The sequence below is a fragment of the Bos taurus genome, chromosome 13 (genome assembly GCF_002263795.3).
Source record: "Bos taurus isolate L1 Dominette 01449 registration number 42190680 breed Hereford chromosome 13, ARS-UCD2.0, whole genome shotgun sequence".
NCBI lineage: Eukaryota > Metazoa > Chordata > Mammalia > Artiodactyla > Bovidae > Bos > Bos taurus.
Window position 1 is genome coordinate 67,209,367 of NC_037340.1, and position 18,374 is coordinate 67,227,740.

General features: G+C 47.0%; 1 protein-coding gene across 2 annotated transcripts in view; it reads left to right on the top strand.

The window, feature by feature from the left end:
• Positions 1-5,563: 5,563 nt before the first annotated feature.
• LBP (lipopolysaccharide binding protein) overlaps positions 5,564-18,374 on the top strand; it is a 32,345-nt gene continuing 19,534 nt past the window's right edge. Inside the window, 5 exon segments of one of the 2 annotated variants that reach the window (NM_001038674.2) lie at positions 5,564-5,725; positions 8,580-8,694; positions 10,187-10,315; positions 16,635-16,790; positions 18,028-18,091. In NM_001038674.2, the coding sequence (NP_001033763.1) occupies positions 5,602-5,725; positions 8,580-8,694; positions 10,187-10,315; positions 16,635-16,790; positions 18,028-18,091 (588 nt within the window). In that variant the 5' untranslated portion in view covers positions 5,564-5,601. 2 annotated transcript variants of the gene reach the window in all.

Consider the following 18,374-nt stretch of genomic DNA (forward strand, 5'->3'; position numbering starts at 1 on the left):
CCTGCCTTCAGAGGCAAAGTGAGGATCAGAGAAGGCCGTGGTTTTCCCCTGTGTCACACAGACCATCAGGAGTAGGCAGGGATCCAGGCTTCCTAGCTGCCAGCCCATCACATGTTTTGGCTCTGTGTTTCTGCTGCATCCTTCTCCTGGACAGCTCTTGGCTCTCTCCTCTGCAAAACCTCATGTGACCTTCAAGGCCCAAAAGGATGTCAGCTCTCTGCAGAATGTGGCCCCCAGAGACATCCTTGGTGGCAGAGTAAAGTTGCTGTGTCCTCTTCTGTCTTTGACAGGCTACTGTCCCCACATGAGACCTGTGCTGACCTCGGAGAAGAATCCCCAGCTCTCCGCATTTGCTTGAAATACTCAGTGTCCCAACTGTGTCGATCAGGCTCCAGGCAGGAAACAGAATCCAGCTCAGACGGTTCTTAGGATTCGAATGAAGGGGCTATTTATAGAGCTGGGGGACAGGCTGAAAGAAACCCATGAAGGATAGGAAGCCTCCAGGAACTAGCCTCCCTAGGCTTGAAGCAGCAAAGAAAGGAGGTGAGGTGTCCCAGCGCGAGGGGGGATGCTGGAGTCGAGGGGGAGAGGATGTCAGGAATGATGCAGCCATAGCCAGACTGAGATCCAAAGCAAAGAAAGAGCAGGAAGAAGTGCCCTGACCCACTTTCTTCCTGACCTCTGACCTCTTGCCCTGCTGTCCCATGGCTAAGCCCAACTACAGATAAGGAAACTGAGTCATCCCACCCAAGGTCACTTAGTGGGCGAGCCACAATTCAAACCCAGGCCACCTGGTCCCAGAGTTCATGCCCTTAACCCTTTACTTTTTCTCTTTATGTTCATTCACTCAATTATCTACTATGTGCAGCTCAGTATTCCAGGCACTGTGGTTTCCAAATTCTGGGTTTCCTGATTTCCTTTCAAGACTTCGGTCATCAGAACATAGTAAACACCATTGTGTTAAAAGGGAGAGGGTTTTCTCTTCCGAAGGGCTTGATTGATGGTAGGGGGAGTGACAAGTGGGTTTGGCTTTTGTGGAGGAGGTGGTCAGCCTGGTAGAGGAAAAGTCCAAGGGTTCTGACCAGTGTGGGGCTCATGCTGCTCCGAGGGGCCTCTGCTGGTCCTGGGTCACTGGCAGGGACCTTGAGCTGGGAATCGGCACTGTGAAATGGGGTATTTCCTGCCATATTGTTACCTAGTCCAAGCTCACTCTGCTTGCCACACAACAGGCCAATGAATCTGAGAGACGAAGTGTTGAGGCAAGGAAGAGGCTTTATATGGGACGCAAATGACCCAGAAGATGGCAGGCTAGTGCCTTAAAATAACCAACTTATTGGGGTTTGAGTGCCAGGTTATTTTATAGATCAGAGAGAAAGAAGCAATGAGGAACTAAAGTCAAAAGGCAGAATAGAAAGAGCGAGGCAGTGGGGAAGCAAAATGAAAGGGTCTTCAGTCTTGTAAAACATCTCCAAGGGAATGGTCAGCCTTTGGAAGGGGTGTGCTAATCTCTTGTAGTCACAGGTGGGCAGGGACAAGTTCAGTTCAGTTCAGTTGCTCAGTCATTTCCAACTCTGTGACCTCATGGACTGCAGCATGCCAAGCTTCCCTGTCCATCACCAATTCCCAGAGCCTGCTCAAACTCCCATTCATCGAGTCGGTGATGCCATCCAACTATCTCATCCTCTGTCATCACCATCTCCTCCTGCTTTCAATCTTTCCCAGCATCAGGGTCTTTTCCAATGAGTCAGCTCTTCACATCAGGTAGTCAAAGTATTGGAGCTTCAGCTTCAGCATCAGTCTTTTCAATGAATATTCAGAGCTGATTTCCTTTAGGATGGACTGGTTGGATCTCCTTGCAGCCCAAGAGACTCTCAAGAGTCTTCAACATTATAGTTCAAAAGCATCAATTCTTTGTTGCTCAGCTTTCTTTTAGTCCAACTCTCATGTCCGCACAGGACTACTGGAAAACCCATAGCTTTGACTAGATGGACTTTGGTGGCAAAATAATGTCTCTGCTTCTTAATATGCTGCCTAGGTTGGTCATAGCTTTTCTTCCAAGGAACAAGCATGTTTTAATTTCATGGCTGCAGTCACCATCTGCAGTGATTTTGGAGCCCAAGAAAATAAAGTCGGTCACTGTTTTCATTGTTTCTCCATCTATTTGCCATGAAGTGATGGGACCAGATGCCATGATCTTAGTTTTCTGAATGTTGAGTCTTAAGCCAGCTTTTCCACTCTCCTCTTTCACTTTCATCAAGAGGCTTCTCAGTTCTTCTTTGCTTTCTGCCATAAGAGTGGCATCATCTGCATATCTGAGGTTATGGATATTTCTTCCTGCAATCTTGATTCCAGCTTGTGCTTCATCCAGCCCAGCGTTTCTCATGATGTACTCTGCATGTAAGTTAAATAAGCAGGGTGAAAATATACAGCCTTGACGTACTCCTTTTCCTATTTGGAACCAGTCTGTTGTTCCATGTCCAGTTCTAACTGTTGCTTCCTGACCTGCGTACAGATTTCTCAGGAGGTAGGTCAGGTGGTCTGGTATTCCCATCTCTTGAAGAATTTTCCACGGTTTGTTGTGATCCACACAGTCAAAGGCTTTGGCGTAGTCAATAAAGCAGAAGTAGATGTATTTCTGGAACTCTCTTGCTTTTTCTATGATCCAGTGGATGTTGGCAATTTGATCTCTGGTTCCTCTGCCTTTTCTAAATCTAGCTTGAACATCTGGAAGTTCACAGTGGACTGTTGAGGCCTGGCTTAGAGAGTTTTGAGCATTACTTTGCCAGCGTGTGAGATGAGTGCAATTGTGCAGTAGTTTGAACATTCTTTGGCATTGCCTTTCTTTGGCATTGCCCTTCTTTGGGATTGGAATGAAAACTAACCTTTTCCAGTCCTGTGGCCACTGCTGAGTTTTCCAAATTTGCTGGCATATTGAGTGCAGCACTTTAACAGCATCATCTTTTAGGAGTTGAAACAGCTCTGCAGGAATTCCATCACTTCAACTAGCTTTGTTTGTAGTGATGCTTCCTAAGGCCCACCTGACTTTGGACTCCAGGATATCTGGCTCTAGATGAGTGGTCACACCATCGTGGTTATCTGGGTTCTGAAGATCTTTTTTGTGTAATTCTAACAAAGGCACCTTAATTTACGTTCAAACAGAGGGGCAGGGTCCTCCAGGCAAGCTGGTAAGTATGATTATAATAACAAGAGCAATGAAAAGCAAGTCAAGGAAACAGTGTCCAACATAGAGTCAGAATTGGCTTCCTCCCTGCAACAATATGAATGAACAAAGACTACCTGTCATCTAGCAGCCATCAGACCGCAGTCACTCCTGAAGGTGAGCCCCAAGGAAACTCTGGATGTGAAAACACAGGATACTGGTCCCAGAGAGCTGAGGTGCATGTCAAATAAATGATTTCAGTGAGTCCAGACTCTTGTATCTTCCCATACATAGAAAAGAGCTAAATTCCTTAACTTGGGGTATCTGGTTTTCTTTAACAATAACCTTTTAATGTTCAGACTACCTGCCCTTTATTGCACAACTTCTGTATAAACTGGCTCCCTACCTCGCCTGCTTGGAGCAGTTCTCTCAGGGTTCCTTGAGATGCTTGAGGTCCAGGCTTGAAGTCCTAAAAATTCACACCAAATAAAACATAACTCTCAACTTTCAGGCTGTGAATATTTTTGAAGTCCACAACATCTGTGGGGGTAGAGGCCAGGCCTGGGGCCCTGGGGCAGGCTGTCGGGGTGGGGGAAGGTCTAAGGTCCAAAGCTCACTACTACAGGAACTCCCGCCCCTGCAAACAGCCCCCAATCTGGATATTCTCAGACTGATGCCAAAGGAAGGGCAATTTCTGTGTCCCCATGAGGTCCTCACTCTTTAGACTGTCTCCCCTCCCCACCATCTCCAAGCTGAAAAGCCCTGGGAGTCACCCGCTTTATCCCCTTCATTTTACAAGGGAAACAGATGCACTCGAGGAGACAAGGTGTGCTGAGGGATCCACGGCCAGGCGGGGCAAGGTGGGAACCCTGGTTTACGGGTTCCCAGCCCAGAGCCCCCCACTCTGCCTTGGCAGGCTGAGTCCAAGGAGCAGAGGCCCCCAGGCACACTGCTGCTAGGCCTTTGTCCTTGCTCTTTGCTGGCCTGGTATGGCTTTTCCTAAAGGCCACTCCTCCTCATCCTTAGGGTCCCTGCTCAGCACATCACCTCAGAGAAGGCTTCTCTAACCATAGTTCTGCAATGGCTCCCACAAAGCCAGGTTCAAATCCCCGGATGGGTGATGATGGCTTAATCACTTCACCCCTCTGAGCCTGTTTCTTCAGCTCAAAAGGAGATTAAAATCCCATAAAGGGCTGGTGCAGGCTGAGAGGCGGCAATGCAGCATACGCAGCATGGTGCCCCCCATGTAGTAGGTGCTCAATAAATGCTGGTTTCCTGCCAATTCTCACCCAATGCTGGAAGAAACACAGGACTCAAAAGGTTGAGCACTGCCCTCAGGACCACCTAGGTTACTTTCAGGGGTTGGGGTGAGGACAGCGCAGTCCGAAATCCTCAGCCTGATAGATACAAACAACAGGGCACAGAGAAGCCCAGCATGGGCCTCCCTGTACTTAGTGTGGAAGTTCAGATCCCAAGCCCAATTCCAGTGTCTTTTATGACCCTGCCACAGGCAGGGTGTTGAGGCATTCCAAAGACCCATCCAATTTCAAGGAGCGGGCACAATTTCAATTTCAAGGAGACCTCAGCTTTTGATGGAAAGAGTATCAAAGAATTTGTGGACTTATTTTTGTGCTAAGTTGCTTTGGTAGTGTCCAACTGTTTGTGACCCCCATGGACTACAACCCGCCAAGCTCCTCTGTCCACGGGATTTTCCAGACAAGAATACTGGAGTGGGCTGCCATTTCCTCCTCCAGAAGGACTTATTTTTAAAAGACCACAATTACAGAAAAGCAGAGAGTGGCTAGTGCTTCCCAGATGGCACTAGTGGTAAAGAACCCACCTGCCAATCCAGGAGACAGGAGATTCTCGTTCGATCCCTGGGGTGGGAAGATCCCCTGGAGGAGGGCAGGCAGGAGTTCAGGGATTGGCCAAGTTGCCTTCCAACAACTTTTACCATCAGCGGGGTTTGAGAAAACCTGTTTCCCAATAGGAGGCAGGGAGGGTGGGATGGGGCGGGGAAATTTTTTTACAGAAACAGAATTGGGTATAACTCAACTGGCTTTGATTCCCAGTTCTGCCACCTGCCAGGGTGTGTGAGCTTGAGCCAGTGACATGGCCTCTCGAAGCCTCAGCTTCCTTGTCTATAAAACCCAGGCCTTCCTGGAAATGAACGTGGGGCCTTTTTGTGGGAAGGGTGGACGGAGTGTCATCTGGACCCAGGCCAACCCACCCTCTCTTCCAGGCAGTGCCAACTGGGCTTTTAAATGACCCGTGACCCCAACAGTGTTGCAAGCAGGTTCCAGTCACTTGGCCTCCCCTTCCTGGTCCCAGGAACCCGCCCCACTCAGGAGCCGCCCCAGTCCTCAGGCCTTGGCTATTTAAGGGAGCTGGGCCCAGGCGGAGGCTGCGACAGATCCAGCCCAGCCCCCTGGGAATCCAGGATGGTGACCTCGACGGGCACCCTGCCCTCCCTCCTGCTGGGAACCCTGCTCACGTTCACCTCCGGGGCCCTGGGGGCCAATCCCGGCCTGGTCGTCAGGATCACCGACCAGGGCTTGGAGTACGGTAGGGAGCCGCGGCTGTCAGCTGGATTGGCTGACCTGCTTGGCCCCAGGCTGCTCTGGGGACAGCTGGGGACACAGAGGGGACTCTCTCCCTCAGGGTGGTGCAGGCTTCCCGGTCAGGCAGCCCTGGCTCGGGGTCTGGCCTTGTCACCCAAACATTGGACCACGTGGGCATGTTGCTTGTCTTAGCTGGGTTCCCACTAGCCAAACAGAGATAAAGATTTGGGGGCGAATGTTTGGGTCGGGAGATGATTCCAGGAAACGCTGTAGCAGGATTGTCACATGAGATGGGGACAGAGGACAGCCAGGAGAGGCATGTCAGTGAGCCAGCTATTGCCCCTGTGATGGGAACAGTTTTGCTGGAAAATTCTTGCTCAAGTTCTAAAACACACGCCTTAGAACTAGAGGTTAGAATGGTGGTGACCACCCAGAAGGGGCACAGAGAGCCTGCAGGGGTGCTGAGAATGCCCTGTGTTTTGCTCAGGGTGTTGGCTACATGGGTGCATAAACATGTAAGAATTACCTCCCAGTAGGTTCCCTGGTGACTCAGATGGTAAAGAATCTGCCTGCAATGCAGGAGACCCCGAATGATCCCTGGGTTGGGAAGATTCCCTGGAGAAGGGCATGGCAACCCACTCCAGTATTCTTGCCTGGAAAATTCCATGAACAGAGGAGCCTGGTGGGCTACAGTCCATGGGGTCACAAAGAGTCAGACAGGACTGAGTGACTAACACTTTTAATAAGACAAGTGCCTTTTAGGTTGTATTTCTACAGATGTTATATTTCAATTTTAAAGAATGAGCAAAAGTAAAACTGTATTTTATTTTTTATTGATGTATAGTTGATTTACAGTAATGTATTAGTTTCAGGTATACAGCAAAATGATTCGGTTCTTTGCAGATTATATTCCATTATAGGTTATTACAAGACATTAAATATAATTCCCTGTGCTATACAGTAAATCCTTTTTGCTTATTTATTTTATATATAGTTCATATCTGCTAATCACATACTCCTAATTTGTCCCACCATCCACATTCCATAATCATGTCTGTTTTCGATGTCTGTGAGCTTGTTTCTGTTTTGTATAATAATTCATTTGTAATTTTTTTTAAGATGCTAAAACAAAGCCTCAGAAATCATCTGTCCAAAGGGCAAGGGATTGGTGGTATTTATATACCCCTCCCCACAGTACTTGATGGAGAGCTGCTCCTCACATATATGGAGCCTCAATTGCCTTATCAGTTCAAATGGGATAATAACATTCCCTCAGGAAGAGTTGTTGGAAGCCCAGATTGGCTGGAGACAGACAGAAGGCAATCAAGGAAGCCTTCTTGGAGGAGGTGAGGTAGAAATGATACGTGAGAGTTAGCCAGGGACAAGGGATAGCGTTTTGGGAGAGTACCAGCTCCTGTGTGTGTGGGAGGGAGGGCTGCAAAGTGGTAAGAGGCAGAGTGGGGGAGCTCAGTGGTCATCTGTGTACACACATCCACTCCAAAGGTGTGGTACAATCCAGGGTCTCTCATACCTGCAAATAAACAGAAAGTCCTAGTGTGAATACTGTTTATATTGAAACTCTAGATCAGGCAAAATTTGCCTCTTGTTCCTTTCCGCTGTGTAAGTGTAACCAGTCCTCCAGAGCTGGACATTTTGGTTCCTTTCCATATTTTTAAACAAGATCCACCCTGCTTTGACCTCCTGGGTGTTTACTGAGTGCTTCGTGTGTGCCGGGCACCATGCAAGAGTGCTTTTTATCCTGCCAGACTCCTTTTGGCTTTGCAAAGATCTCTCTCTCTCTCTCTTTTTTTAAACGTTTTTCTTTTCTTAGATTTTTTTTTTTTTTTTTTTTGGTTTAACAATTTTATTTATTAATTTATTTAGGCTTTGCTGAGTCTTCACTGCTGTGCGGGCTTTCTCTCGTTCTGGCAAGCGGGGCCTACTCTCTCGTCGTGGCACATGGGCTTCTGACTGTGGTGGCTTCTCTCGTGGACCATAGGCTCTAAAGTGCACGAGCTCGGTAGTTGTTGCACATGGGATCCTCGGCAGGTGGAATCTTCCCAGACTAGGGATTGAACCCGTGTCCCCTGCATTGGCAGGAGGACTCTTAACCACTGGACCACCACGGCAGTCCTGCAGTGATCTCTTTTAATCCTCATGCCACCCCAGTGAGCAAAGTATTGCTGTCATTGCTTTTGGACAGACAGAGAATGCCAAGGTTGAGGACTTGCTCAAGGTCACCCAGCTAGAAAGACACCAATGCCAGGATCCTAGCCCTAAAATCCTTGCAGTCTGTTCTACACAGGCAGACAATGTGAAGGAAAGGAAAGAGGCCCAGCCACCAAGCACACGGCACTCCTCTCTCGTGGAGCTGCTGACAAAGACAGACCTTCTGTTTTCTCATCCATAAAATGGGCATGAACATAACCACCCCACCTGCAATGCCGAGATGCTCCTGAATATCTCTCCTGCCACTTGGTGCTCTTGGGCATGCGTGTGTGTTCAGTCACTTCAGCCGTGTCCAACTCTTGCAACCCCATGGATCGCAACCTGCCAGGCTCCTCCATCCACGGGGATTCTCCAGGCAAGAATCCTGGAGTGGGTTGTCCTCCTCCAGGGGATCTTCCTGACCCAGGGATCAAACCTATGGCTCCTGCCACTCCTGCATTGCAGGCAGATTGCTTACCCACGGAGTTCCCCTCTAGTCCCCTGCTCTAGAGGGGCTCAATAACCTGCAACCATAATAATGCTAAACAGAAAGTTGACCTCTTTCCCCAGGACAGGTAGGAGCCACTGAAGGGTTTAGAGGGAGGGAGGCAAGCCAATCAAGCTGACTCCCAGCTTTTTTGTGTCCTCAGTGGCCCAAGAGGAGCTGTTGGCTCTGCAGAGTAAGCTGCACAAAGTCACACTGCCCGACTTCAACGGGGACGTCAGGATCAAACATTTTGGCAGTGTGGACTATAGATTCCACAGGTGAGGCTCCGAGGTGGCTGAGCAGGGCCTGTGGGTGGTGTCCAGACAGGAAGGGAGAGAGAGCCCCAGGATGGCTTAAGACCTCTCTGGGGCAGGCAGTGGTGGGATGGCTCCTCAAAGAGTTCAGAGGGAAGTTCTGGAAGGAACTTGGGCCCTTCATTTGCTCATACAACAAATATTAATGAAGAGCCACTAGCTATGTGACCTGAGCCTTTGTTTCCTTATCTGTAAAATGGGGATAACTTTCTGCCTCTTTGGAGTGATAATCCAGGCTCTGGCCTGACACTGGATATAGTCTGGAAGGGAAGATAGACCTTAAGTTTTTTTTGTAAATAAACCTTTAAATTTAGATATAGTAACCCAACTCTTGGAGCTGAGGTTGGCACATCTGGAGGAGTCAAGGAAGGCTTCCTGAAGGGAGTGGCATTTCACCTGAGTCTTCAAAGGATATTTAGACCAGAGCAGCTGATGCTTTAAAAAGAAAGGCATCAGGCTTTCCAGGTATCTCAGTGGTAAAGAGTCCACCTGCAAAGCAAGAGACATGGGTTCGATCTCTGATCCTGGAAGATCTCACATGCCTCGGAGCAACAAAACCTGCGCACCATAACCGTTGAGGCTGTGCTCTAGAGCCCGGGAGCCGCAACTACTGAGCTCATGTGCTGCAACTGCTGAAGTCCGAGAGCGCTAGAGCCTGTGCTCTGCAACAAGAGAAGCCGCTGCGATGAGAAGCCCTCGCACCGCAACTAGGAAGTAACTCACCCTCACCGCAACCAGAGAAAAATTGTATGCAGCAGTGAAGACCCAACCCAGCCAAAAATAAATAAATAAATATCTTCTAAAAAGACATCAATCACTTTTTGAAGGCTTGACAACGGAGCAGGGACAACTGAGCCCATGACTCATCACACCCCTCTCTGCTCACCACCGATGGCTTCTTCCAGTCCTTCTTTTATTCAGTCCATCACTAAACATCTATCAAGCACCCACTGTGCACCAGGCAAAGAAAAGGGAACTTGACCATTCCTTTCCCACCGACAGCCCGAGGATGCGTATGGTCTGGGTTTGCTTCTCCCAGGCCTTTCGTGTCTCTTCTTGAGCCTTCCCTCAGCCTTCTCTGAATGAGTTCCCCCCCTGCATGTGGAGAGGAAAGCAATAATGGGCTGCATCTCGCACCTTACTTGGAGTCCCAGCCAGGGTCGTGAGATCTATGGGCTCTGATCCTGACTGTGTGACTCTGGGCAAATGCATGCCTTCCAAGAAATTCTCTTTCCCCCTGTGTGAAAAGGGAACCTGAACAGTTTTGACCCCCTCTGTGAGACCAAGTGATGCAGTGCATGCAAAGTACTTGGCAAGGCTGCATGGTTAGCTCAGGGCACACAGCAGGTAAGTAGGAGTTGGGTACCAGGTCCCAGGGTGAGAGCAAGACCCCTGCAGAGACTAGACCTGCCTCTGCCTCCACGCTGATGCCTCTTCTGTGGGTCTCTCTCCCCAGCCTGAACATTCAGAGCTGTAAGCTGCTTGGCTCCGCTCTGAAGCTCCTCCCCAATCAGGGCCTGCATTTCTCTATCTCCGACTCCTTCATCCAGGTCACGGGCGACTGGAAGGTGCGCAAGAGGATACTGTAAGTTGGCTGTGCTCCCAGGCCCTCGGAACCTTGACCTTGGCTTTCATTCCATCTTTCTTGGGTCCAGGGTGTTCCTAGCTTTCCCCACAGCAGACCCCCAAGGCAAGAATTCAAGTGCAAGTACTTTATCTGGTGAGTGATTCAGGGAAACATCCAAGGACTGTACAGAAGTGAGGTGGGGAAGAAAGGAGTCGGCTTGGCAGCCACTGGAGCTCAACCCTCCCAGGGACAACCGTCTTGGGGACATTGTAGGCAGAGCGCACCTCTGAGTTACCCCAGTCTCCTGTTTGCCGTTGGTCAAGGGTGGGCTGACCTCTTCAGCATTTTGAACTGTTCTCTGACTTCTGAGGTCCTTGGATGGAAGGTGGGTTAGTCTCCTCAGGCTGCCATAATGGAATGTCACAGACTGGGCCAGAGCAGGGGTGGTTAAACAATGGGAATTTTTTTTTTTCTCACACTTCTGGAGGCTAGGAGTTCAAGATCAAGATGTGGGCAGATTGAGTTTGCTCTGAGGCTTCTCTCCTGGGCTTGCAGATGGCTGCTGTCACCATGTCCTCACATGGCCATCCCTCTGTGAGCCTGCACCCCTGGTGGTTCTCTGTGTGTCCAGATCTCCTCTTCTTAGGAGGACAGACTGGACTCTAGGCCACCCTAATGGCCTCATTTTAACTGGATCACTTCTTTAAAGGCTCCATCTCAAATACGGTCAAATTCCGGGAACTAAGTGGCCTTTAACATACAAATTCAGGGGACACAATTCAACCCGTAACAGGAGGGCAAATACGGGTGACCTGGCCATGCTGACACTGTAGACCTGCTCTGTCCAATATAGTAGCCTTTGCCCCCACGTCCTTACTGAGTACATGAAAAGTGGCCGGAACAGATGGAGATCAATTGTAAGTGTAAAACACTAGATTTGAAGACTTAGTACAAAAAAGAACATAAGAAATCGCATTAATAATGTTTATGTTGATCACATTTTGAAATGATAATCATATACTATTCAAATTATTCTCACTCCTTTAATTTTGCTTTTTTTAAATGTGGCTACTAGAAAATTTTAAATTTACCCATGTAGTTCACATTGTATTTCTGTTGGACAACACTGCTTTAGAAAGATGCTCAATATGTAGATCAGTATATTGGGCTTCCTTGGTTGCTCAAATGGTAATGAATCTGCCTGCAAGGTGGGAGATCTGGGTTCGATCCCTCAGTCAGGAAGATCCCCTGGAGAAGGAAATGGCAACCCACTCCAGTATTCTTGCCTGGAGAATCTCATTGGCAGAGGAGCCTGATGGGCTACAGTCCATGGGGTCATGAAGGGTCAGACACGACTGAGCAACTAACACTTTCATATAGGTCATCAATTGTTGTTGTTCAGTAGTTAAGTCCTGTCCAACTCTTTGTGACCCCATGGACTGCAGCATGCCAGGCTCCTCTGTCCTCCACTTCTCTTGGAGTTTGCTCAGATTTGTGCCCATTGAGTCAGTGATACTATCTAACCACTTTTTTCTCTATCAACCCTTTCTCCTTTTGCCTTAAATTTTTACCAGGGTCAGAGTCTTTTCCAGTGAGTCAGCTCTTCACATCAGGTAGCCAAAGTATTAGAGTTTCAGCTTCAGCAACAGTCCTTCCAATGAATATTCAAGGTTGATTTCCTTTAGGATTGACTGATTGGATCTCCTTGCAGTCCAAGGAACTCTCAAGAGTCTTCTCCAACACCACAGTTCAAAAGCATCAGTTTTTTGGCGCTCAGCCTGCCTTCTTCATGATCCAACTCACATCCAAACCTGACTACTGAAAAGCCATAGCTTTGACTACATGAACCTTTGTCAGCAGTCATTAATATTTGCATATTAATTCAATTTCCGTGACAGGAATCAGGCCATACTCTTCAAGATCTCTTCATATGACCATATGAATATCTAGCTCATTCTTTTTTTAAACTTCTTTTAATGTAATATTTTTACCGAGGTGAAATTCACATGACATTTTAAAGTACCCAATTCAGTGGCATCTATTACATTTACAGTGTTGTGCGACCGCCACCTCTGCCTAATTCCACAATATTTCCATCTCCCCAAAAGATGCTCCATACCCATTAAGCACTCACTCCCCATTTGCCCCTCCCCCAACCCTGGGCCACTGCCAGTCAGCCTCTGTCTCTATAGATTTGCCGATCTGGGACCTTTCATATACATGACATCATACAGCACACATATTTTTCTGGCTTTTGTCATGCAGCATAATATTTTTAAAAAATATTGGTTAATTAATTTGGCTGCACCAGGTCTCAGTTATGGTACACAGTATCTTCAGCCACGTCATGTAGTAAACTCTACTCCCTGACCAGGGATCAAACCCACACCCCCTACATTAGGAGTGCAGAGTCTGAGCCGCTGAACCACCAGGGAAGTCCCTTATGCAGCATAATATTTTTGAGGTTCATCCACACTACAGCACATATCGGTGCTTTATTCCTTTGTATGAATGAGTAGTATTTCACTGTATAACTGGACCACATTTGACCTCATTCTTTGTAAAGTCTTCATCACATAGATGCCCACGACTTATTGAACCTGTTCTGACTAGTTGACATTTAAGCTTAATTCCTCATTTCTTGCTATTCCCCATGATGCTTCAGTGAACTTCCCCACACAAATATCTTGACAGGATAAGCCACAGACTAAAGACTTAGAAGTAAAATTACTGAACCAAAGCTATGTAGTTACAATCAGGATCAGTTCATCTCATTTCAGTCGCTCAGTCATGTCTGACTCTTTGCGACCCCATGGACTGAAGCACACCAGGCTTCCCTGTCCATCACCAACTCCTGGAGCCTACTCAAACTCATGTCCATAGAGTCGGTGATGCCATCCAACCATCTCATCCTCTGTCGTCCCCTTCTCCTCCCGCCTTCAATCTTTCCCAGCATCAGGGTCTTTTCCAATGAGTCAGTTCTTCCCATCAGGTGGCCAAAGTACTGGAGTTTCAGCTTTAGCATCATTCCTTCCAAAGAACACCCAGGACTGATCTCCTTTAGGATGGACTAGTTGGATCTCCTTGCAGTCCAAGGGACTCTCAAGAGTCTTCTCCAAAACCACAGTTCAAAAGTATCAATTCTTCGGCGCTAAGCTTTCTTTATAGTCCAACTCTCACATCCATACTTGACTACTGGAAAAACCAAAGCTTTGACTAGATGGACCTATGTTAGCAAAATAATGTCTCTGCTTTTTAATATGCTGTCTAGGTTGGTCATAGCTTTTCTTTCAAGGAGAAAGTGTCTTTTAATTTCATGGCTGCAGTCACCATCTGCAGTGATTTTGGAGCCCCAAAATATAAAGTCTCTCACTGTTTCCCCATCTATTTGCCATGAAGTGATGGGACGAGATGCCATGATCTTAGTTTTCTGAATGTTGAGTTTTAAGCCAACTTTTTGACTCTCCTCTTTCACGTTCATCAAAAAGCTCTTTAGTTCCTCTTCACTTTCTGCCATAAGGGTGGTATCATCCACATATCTGAGGTTATTGATATTTCTCCCTGCAATCTTGATTCCAGCTTGTGCTTCCTCCAGCCCAGTGTTTCTCATGATGTACTCTGCATATAAGTTAAATAAGCAGGGTACAATATACAGCCTTGGTGTATTCCTATCCCAGTTTGGAACCAGTCTGTTGTTTCATGTCCAGTTCTAACTGATGCTTCTTGACCAGCATACAGTTTTATCAGGAGGCAGGTCAGGTGGTCTGGTATTCCCATCTCTTGAAGAATTTTCCAGTTTGTTGTGATCCACACAGTCAAAGACTTTGGTGTAGTCAATAAAGCAGAATAGACGTTTTTCTGGAACTCTCTTGCTTTTTTGATGATCCAATGGATGTTGGCAATTTGATCTCTGGTTCTTTTGCCTTTTCTAAATCCAGATTGAACATCTGGAAATTCTCAGTACTTTGAAGAATTTTGCTTGGAGAATTTTGAGCATTACTTTACTAGTGTGTGAGATGAGTGCAATTGTGCAATAGTTTGAACATTCTTTGATATTGCCTTTCTTTGGGACTGGGATGAAAACTGACCTTTTCCAGTCCTGTGGCCACTGCTGAGTTTTCCAAATTTGCTGGCATATTGAGTGCAGCACTTTCACAGCATCATCTTTTAGGATTTGAAATAGCTCAACTGGAATTCCATCACCTCCACTAGCTTTGTTCGTAGTGATACTTCCTAAGGCCCACTTGCCTTCACATTCCAGGATATCTGGCTCTAGGTGAGTGATCACACCATCGTGGTTATCTGGGCCCCGAAGATCTTTTTTGTATAGTTCTTCTGTGTATTCTTGCCACCTCTTCTTAATATCTTCTGCTTCTGTTAGGTCCATACCATTTCTGTCCTTTATTGTGCCCAATTTTGTATGAAATGTTCCCTTAGACATCTCTAGTCTTTCCCATTCTATCGTTTTCCTCTATTTCTTTGCATCGATCACTGAGGAAAGCTTTTGTATCTCTCCTTGCTATTCTTTGAAACTCTGCATTCGAATGGGTATATCTTTCCTTTTTTCCTTTGCCTTTAGCTTCTCTTCTTTTCTCAGCTATTTATAAGGTCTCCTCAGACAACTATTTTGCCTTTTTCCATTTCTTTTCTTGGGGATGGTCTTGATCACTGCCTCCTGTACAATGTCATGAACCTCCATCCATAGTTCATCAGGCACTCTATCAGATCTAATCCCTTGAATCTATTTCTCACTTCCACTGTGTAATCATAAGGGATTTGATTTAGGCCCTACCTGAATGGTTTAGTGGTTTTCCCTACTTTCTTCAATTTAAGTCTGAATTTTGCAATAAGGAGTTGATGATCTGAGCCACAGTGAGCTCCTGGTCTTGTTTTTGCTGACTGTATAGAGCTTCTCCATCTTTGGCTGCAAAGAATATAGTCAATCTGATTTCGGTATTGACCATCTGGTTATGTACATGTGTAGAGTCTTCTCTTCTGTTTTTGGAAGAGGGTGTTTGCTATGACCAGTGTGTTCTCTGGGCAGAACTCTATTAGCCTTTGCCTTGTTTCATTCTGTACTCCAAGGTCAAATTTGCCTGTTACTCCAGGTATCTCCTGACTTCCTACTTTTGCATTCCTGTCCCCTATAATGAAAAGGACATCTTTTTTGAGTGTTAGTTCTAGAAGCTCTTGTAGATCTTCTAGAACCATTCAGCTTCAGCTTCTTCAGCATTACTGGTTGGGGCACAGACTTGGATTACTGTGATATTGAATGATTTGCCTTGGAAATGAACAGAGATCATTCTGTCATTTTTGAAATTGCATCCAAGTACTGCATTTCAGACTCTTGTTGACTATGAGGACTCCTCCATTTCTTCTAAGGATAGACCCCACCAATCTGTGTTCCTGATGTGTTCTCTCAACCAGTGTTTGGTTTCCTCATATCTTCACAAGCACTGGGTATGAAAATCTGCTAAACTTTTTATCTCTCCAATAGATGGAAACTGGCATCGTTATTTTCATTTTTAATCACGTCTTATGTGCTTATGGAGAAGGCAATGGCACCCCACTCCAGTACTCTTGCCTGGAAAATCCCATGGGCAGAGGAGCCTGGTAGGCTGAAGTCCATGGGGTCGATAAGAGTCGGACACGACTGAGCGACTTCACTTTCACTTTTCACTTTCATGCCTTGGAGAAGGAAATGGCAACCCACTCCAGTGTTCTTGCCTGGAGAATCCCAGGGACGGGGGAGCCTGGTGGGCTGCCTTCTATGGGGTCGCACAGAGTCCGACACGACTGACGTGACTTAGCAGCAGCAGCAGCATGTGCTTATTTGTAATTGAACTTTCTGTTAACATCTTGAACCTCTCTTTTTTTCCTCTTTTGTCCTTTCCTTGTTACTCTGTATAAGCTTGTTCTTTTTGTATTAAGGAAATTAACTCATATATTAGCTCATGTGTTAAGCAAATTAGATCTTTGGCTAGCTCACGATGCAATTGTTTTAATTTGCATATGCCATTGTTGTTCTCTAAAGTTTTAATTTTCAGTGCTGTTAAGCTCATAACCATTTCCTTTATGGGCTCTGAGACTTGGATTTGACCTAGAAAGGCTTTTGCCCATCCCTGACCATAAATAAATGGACCCAAGCTTTCTTCTTGATCTTTTATGGTCTTGTTTGTAACAAATCTTTATCTTGTAATAACTATATTTGTAATAATTTCTGTAGTTAACTTCTTAATCTGGTTTCATTTAGTTGGAAATTGAGATTTATATTTCCCCTCAAATGGTGGCTGACCATAGTCTACGAATCACTTACTACTTCTCCTTTCTTCTCTAGGAGACTAGACGGCTCCTTTGACGTGAAGGTCAAGGGCATCACCATTTCAGTCAATCTTCTCTTGGACAGTGAGCCCTCTGGGAGACCCAAAGTGGCTGTCTCCAGCTGCAGTAGCCACATCCGTGATGTGGAGGTGCACATATCAGGAGATTTGGGGTAAGTCACCGTGGGGACACTGACCAGCTTGACCCCTGGCAGGAGCCAGAGACCTATCCAACCCAAGGCCCAAGGCCTCTGATAAGCACAACGGTCCAGGGTACTGCATGGGCCCATCATGTGCACTTGGAGGTAATCCTTTGGGGGACCTGCTGAGATGAACAGAAGCAGATTTAAGCTCAGAGTATTGGTGGTGTGCCGGGCTTCCCCGGTGGCTCAGTGGTAAAGAAAGAATACGCCTGCCAGTGCAGGAGCTGCAGGAGACACAGTTTTAATCCCTGGGTCCGGAAGAACCCCTGGAGGAAAGAAATGGCCACCTATTCGAGTATTCTCACCTGATAATCCCATGGGCATGGTGGGCCACAGACAAAGGGACCGCTAAGAGTCAGACACGACTGAGCAGGCATTGGTGTGCCATTTCCACCAAAAAATAAAGAGCTTCACCACCATCAGACAAGTGCAGTTTGGCTACGGAGAGAACACAAAGGCTTTTGGTCAAATGAGAGCTTGTGAAAAACACACAAACCTTTGAGCCAATCTCTTCAAGTCTCAGTTTCCTTGATTAGAAAAACATGAATTTGGGACTTCCCTGGTGGTCCAGTGCTTCAGACTCTGCGGTTCCACTGCAGGAGGGGCTGGTTTGATCCTGGTCGGGGAACTGAGATCCCAGCTGCTGTGAGGCACAGCCAAAAATTTTAAAAATAAGAATAAATAAAGATATATTCCCCCCAAAAAGGAAAAGAAAAACATGGATTCTCCAGGTGGTGGTGGTGGTGGTGTGTGTGTGCTCAGTCACGTCCAACTCTTTGCAACCCCATGGACTGTAGCCTACCAGGTTCCTCTGTCTGTGGAATTTTCCAGGCGATAATACTGGAATGGGTTGCCATTACCTACTCCAGGGGATCTTACTCATTCAGGGATCAAAACTGTGTCTCCCTGTCTCTCACATTAGCAGGTAGATTCTTTACCACTGAGCCACCTGGAAAGTCGCATGGGGTCTCCAATCCCTCCTCTAAATCTATTGAATTTGGGGCTGGGCTGTCAGATGCACTGAATCATGGGGTATGCTGGGAAATGGGAGTCTGCATGCTCATTCCATTCAGGATTCTGGAACACAGCAGGGGCCAGGATGGGGTGGGGAGCCCTCTCTTGGAAACTGGCCTGACTCTCCCTGCTGCCCCGCTTTCTCTGCATTCAGTGCCACCAAGCTGACCATCCACCGTGCTTCCCTCCCCAGGTGGCTGCTGAATCTCTTCCATAACCAGATCGAGTCCAGGTTCCGAAGGGTCTTGGAGAGCAAGGTAAGCTTGTCCAAGCAGCTGGCATTGCTGAGCCTCTCAAGTGTTGGGTGCAAGTCCTCAGTGACCTCTGGACTTGAACAGCCCTAGGGGCTGGCCCAGGCATATTTGGGCTCAAGGCCCAGAGAGGACAAATCAAGGTCATGGAACTGGTGTGCAGCAAAGCTGAGGGCAAGATGTAGGTGTCTGGATGCCGAGTCTATTCAGTTAGACAGCAAATGGTTAGATGCTTGGCCAAGGGTCAAACAACAGGGAAAAAGTCGGCTTGGCCTTGCTCACTGCCCGC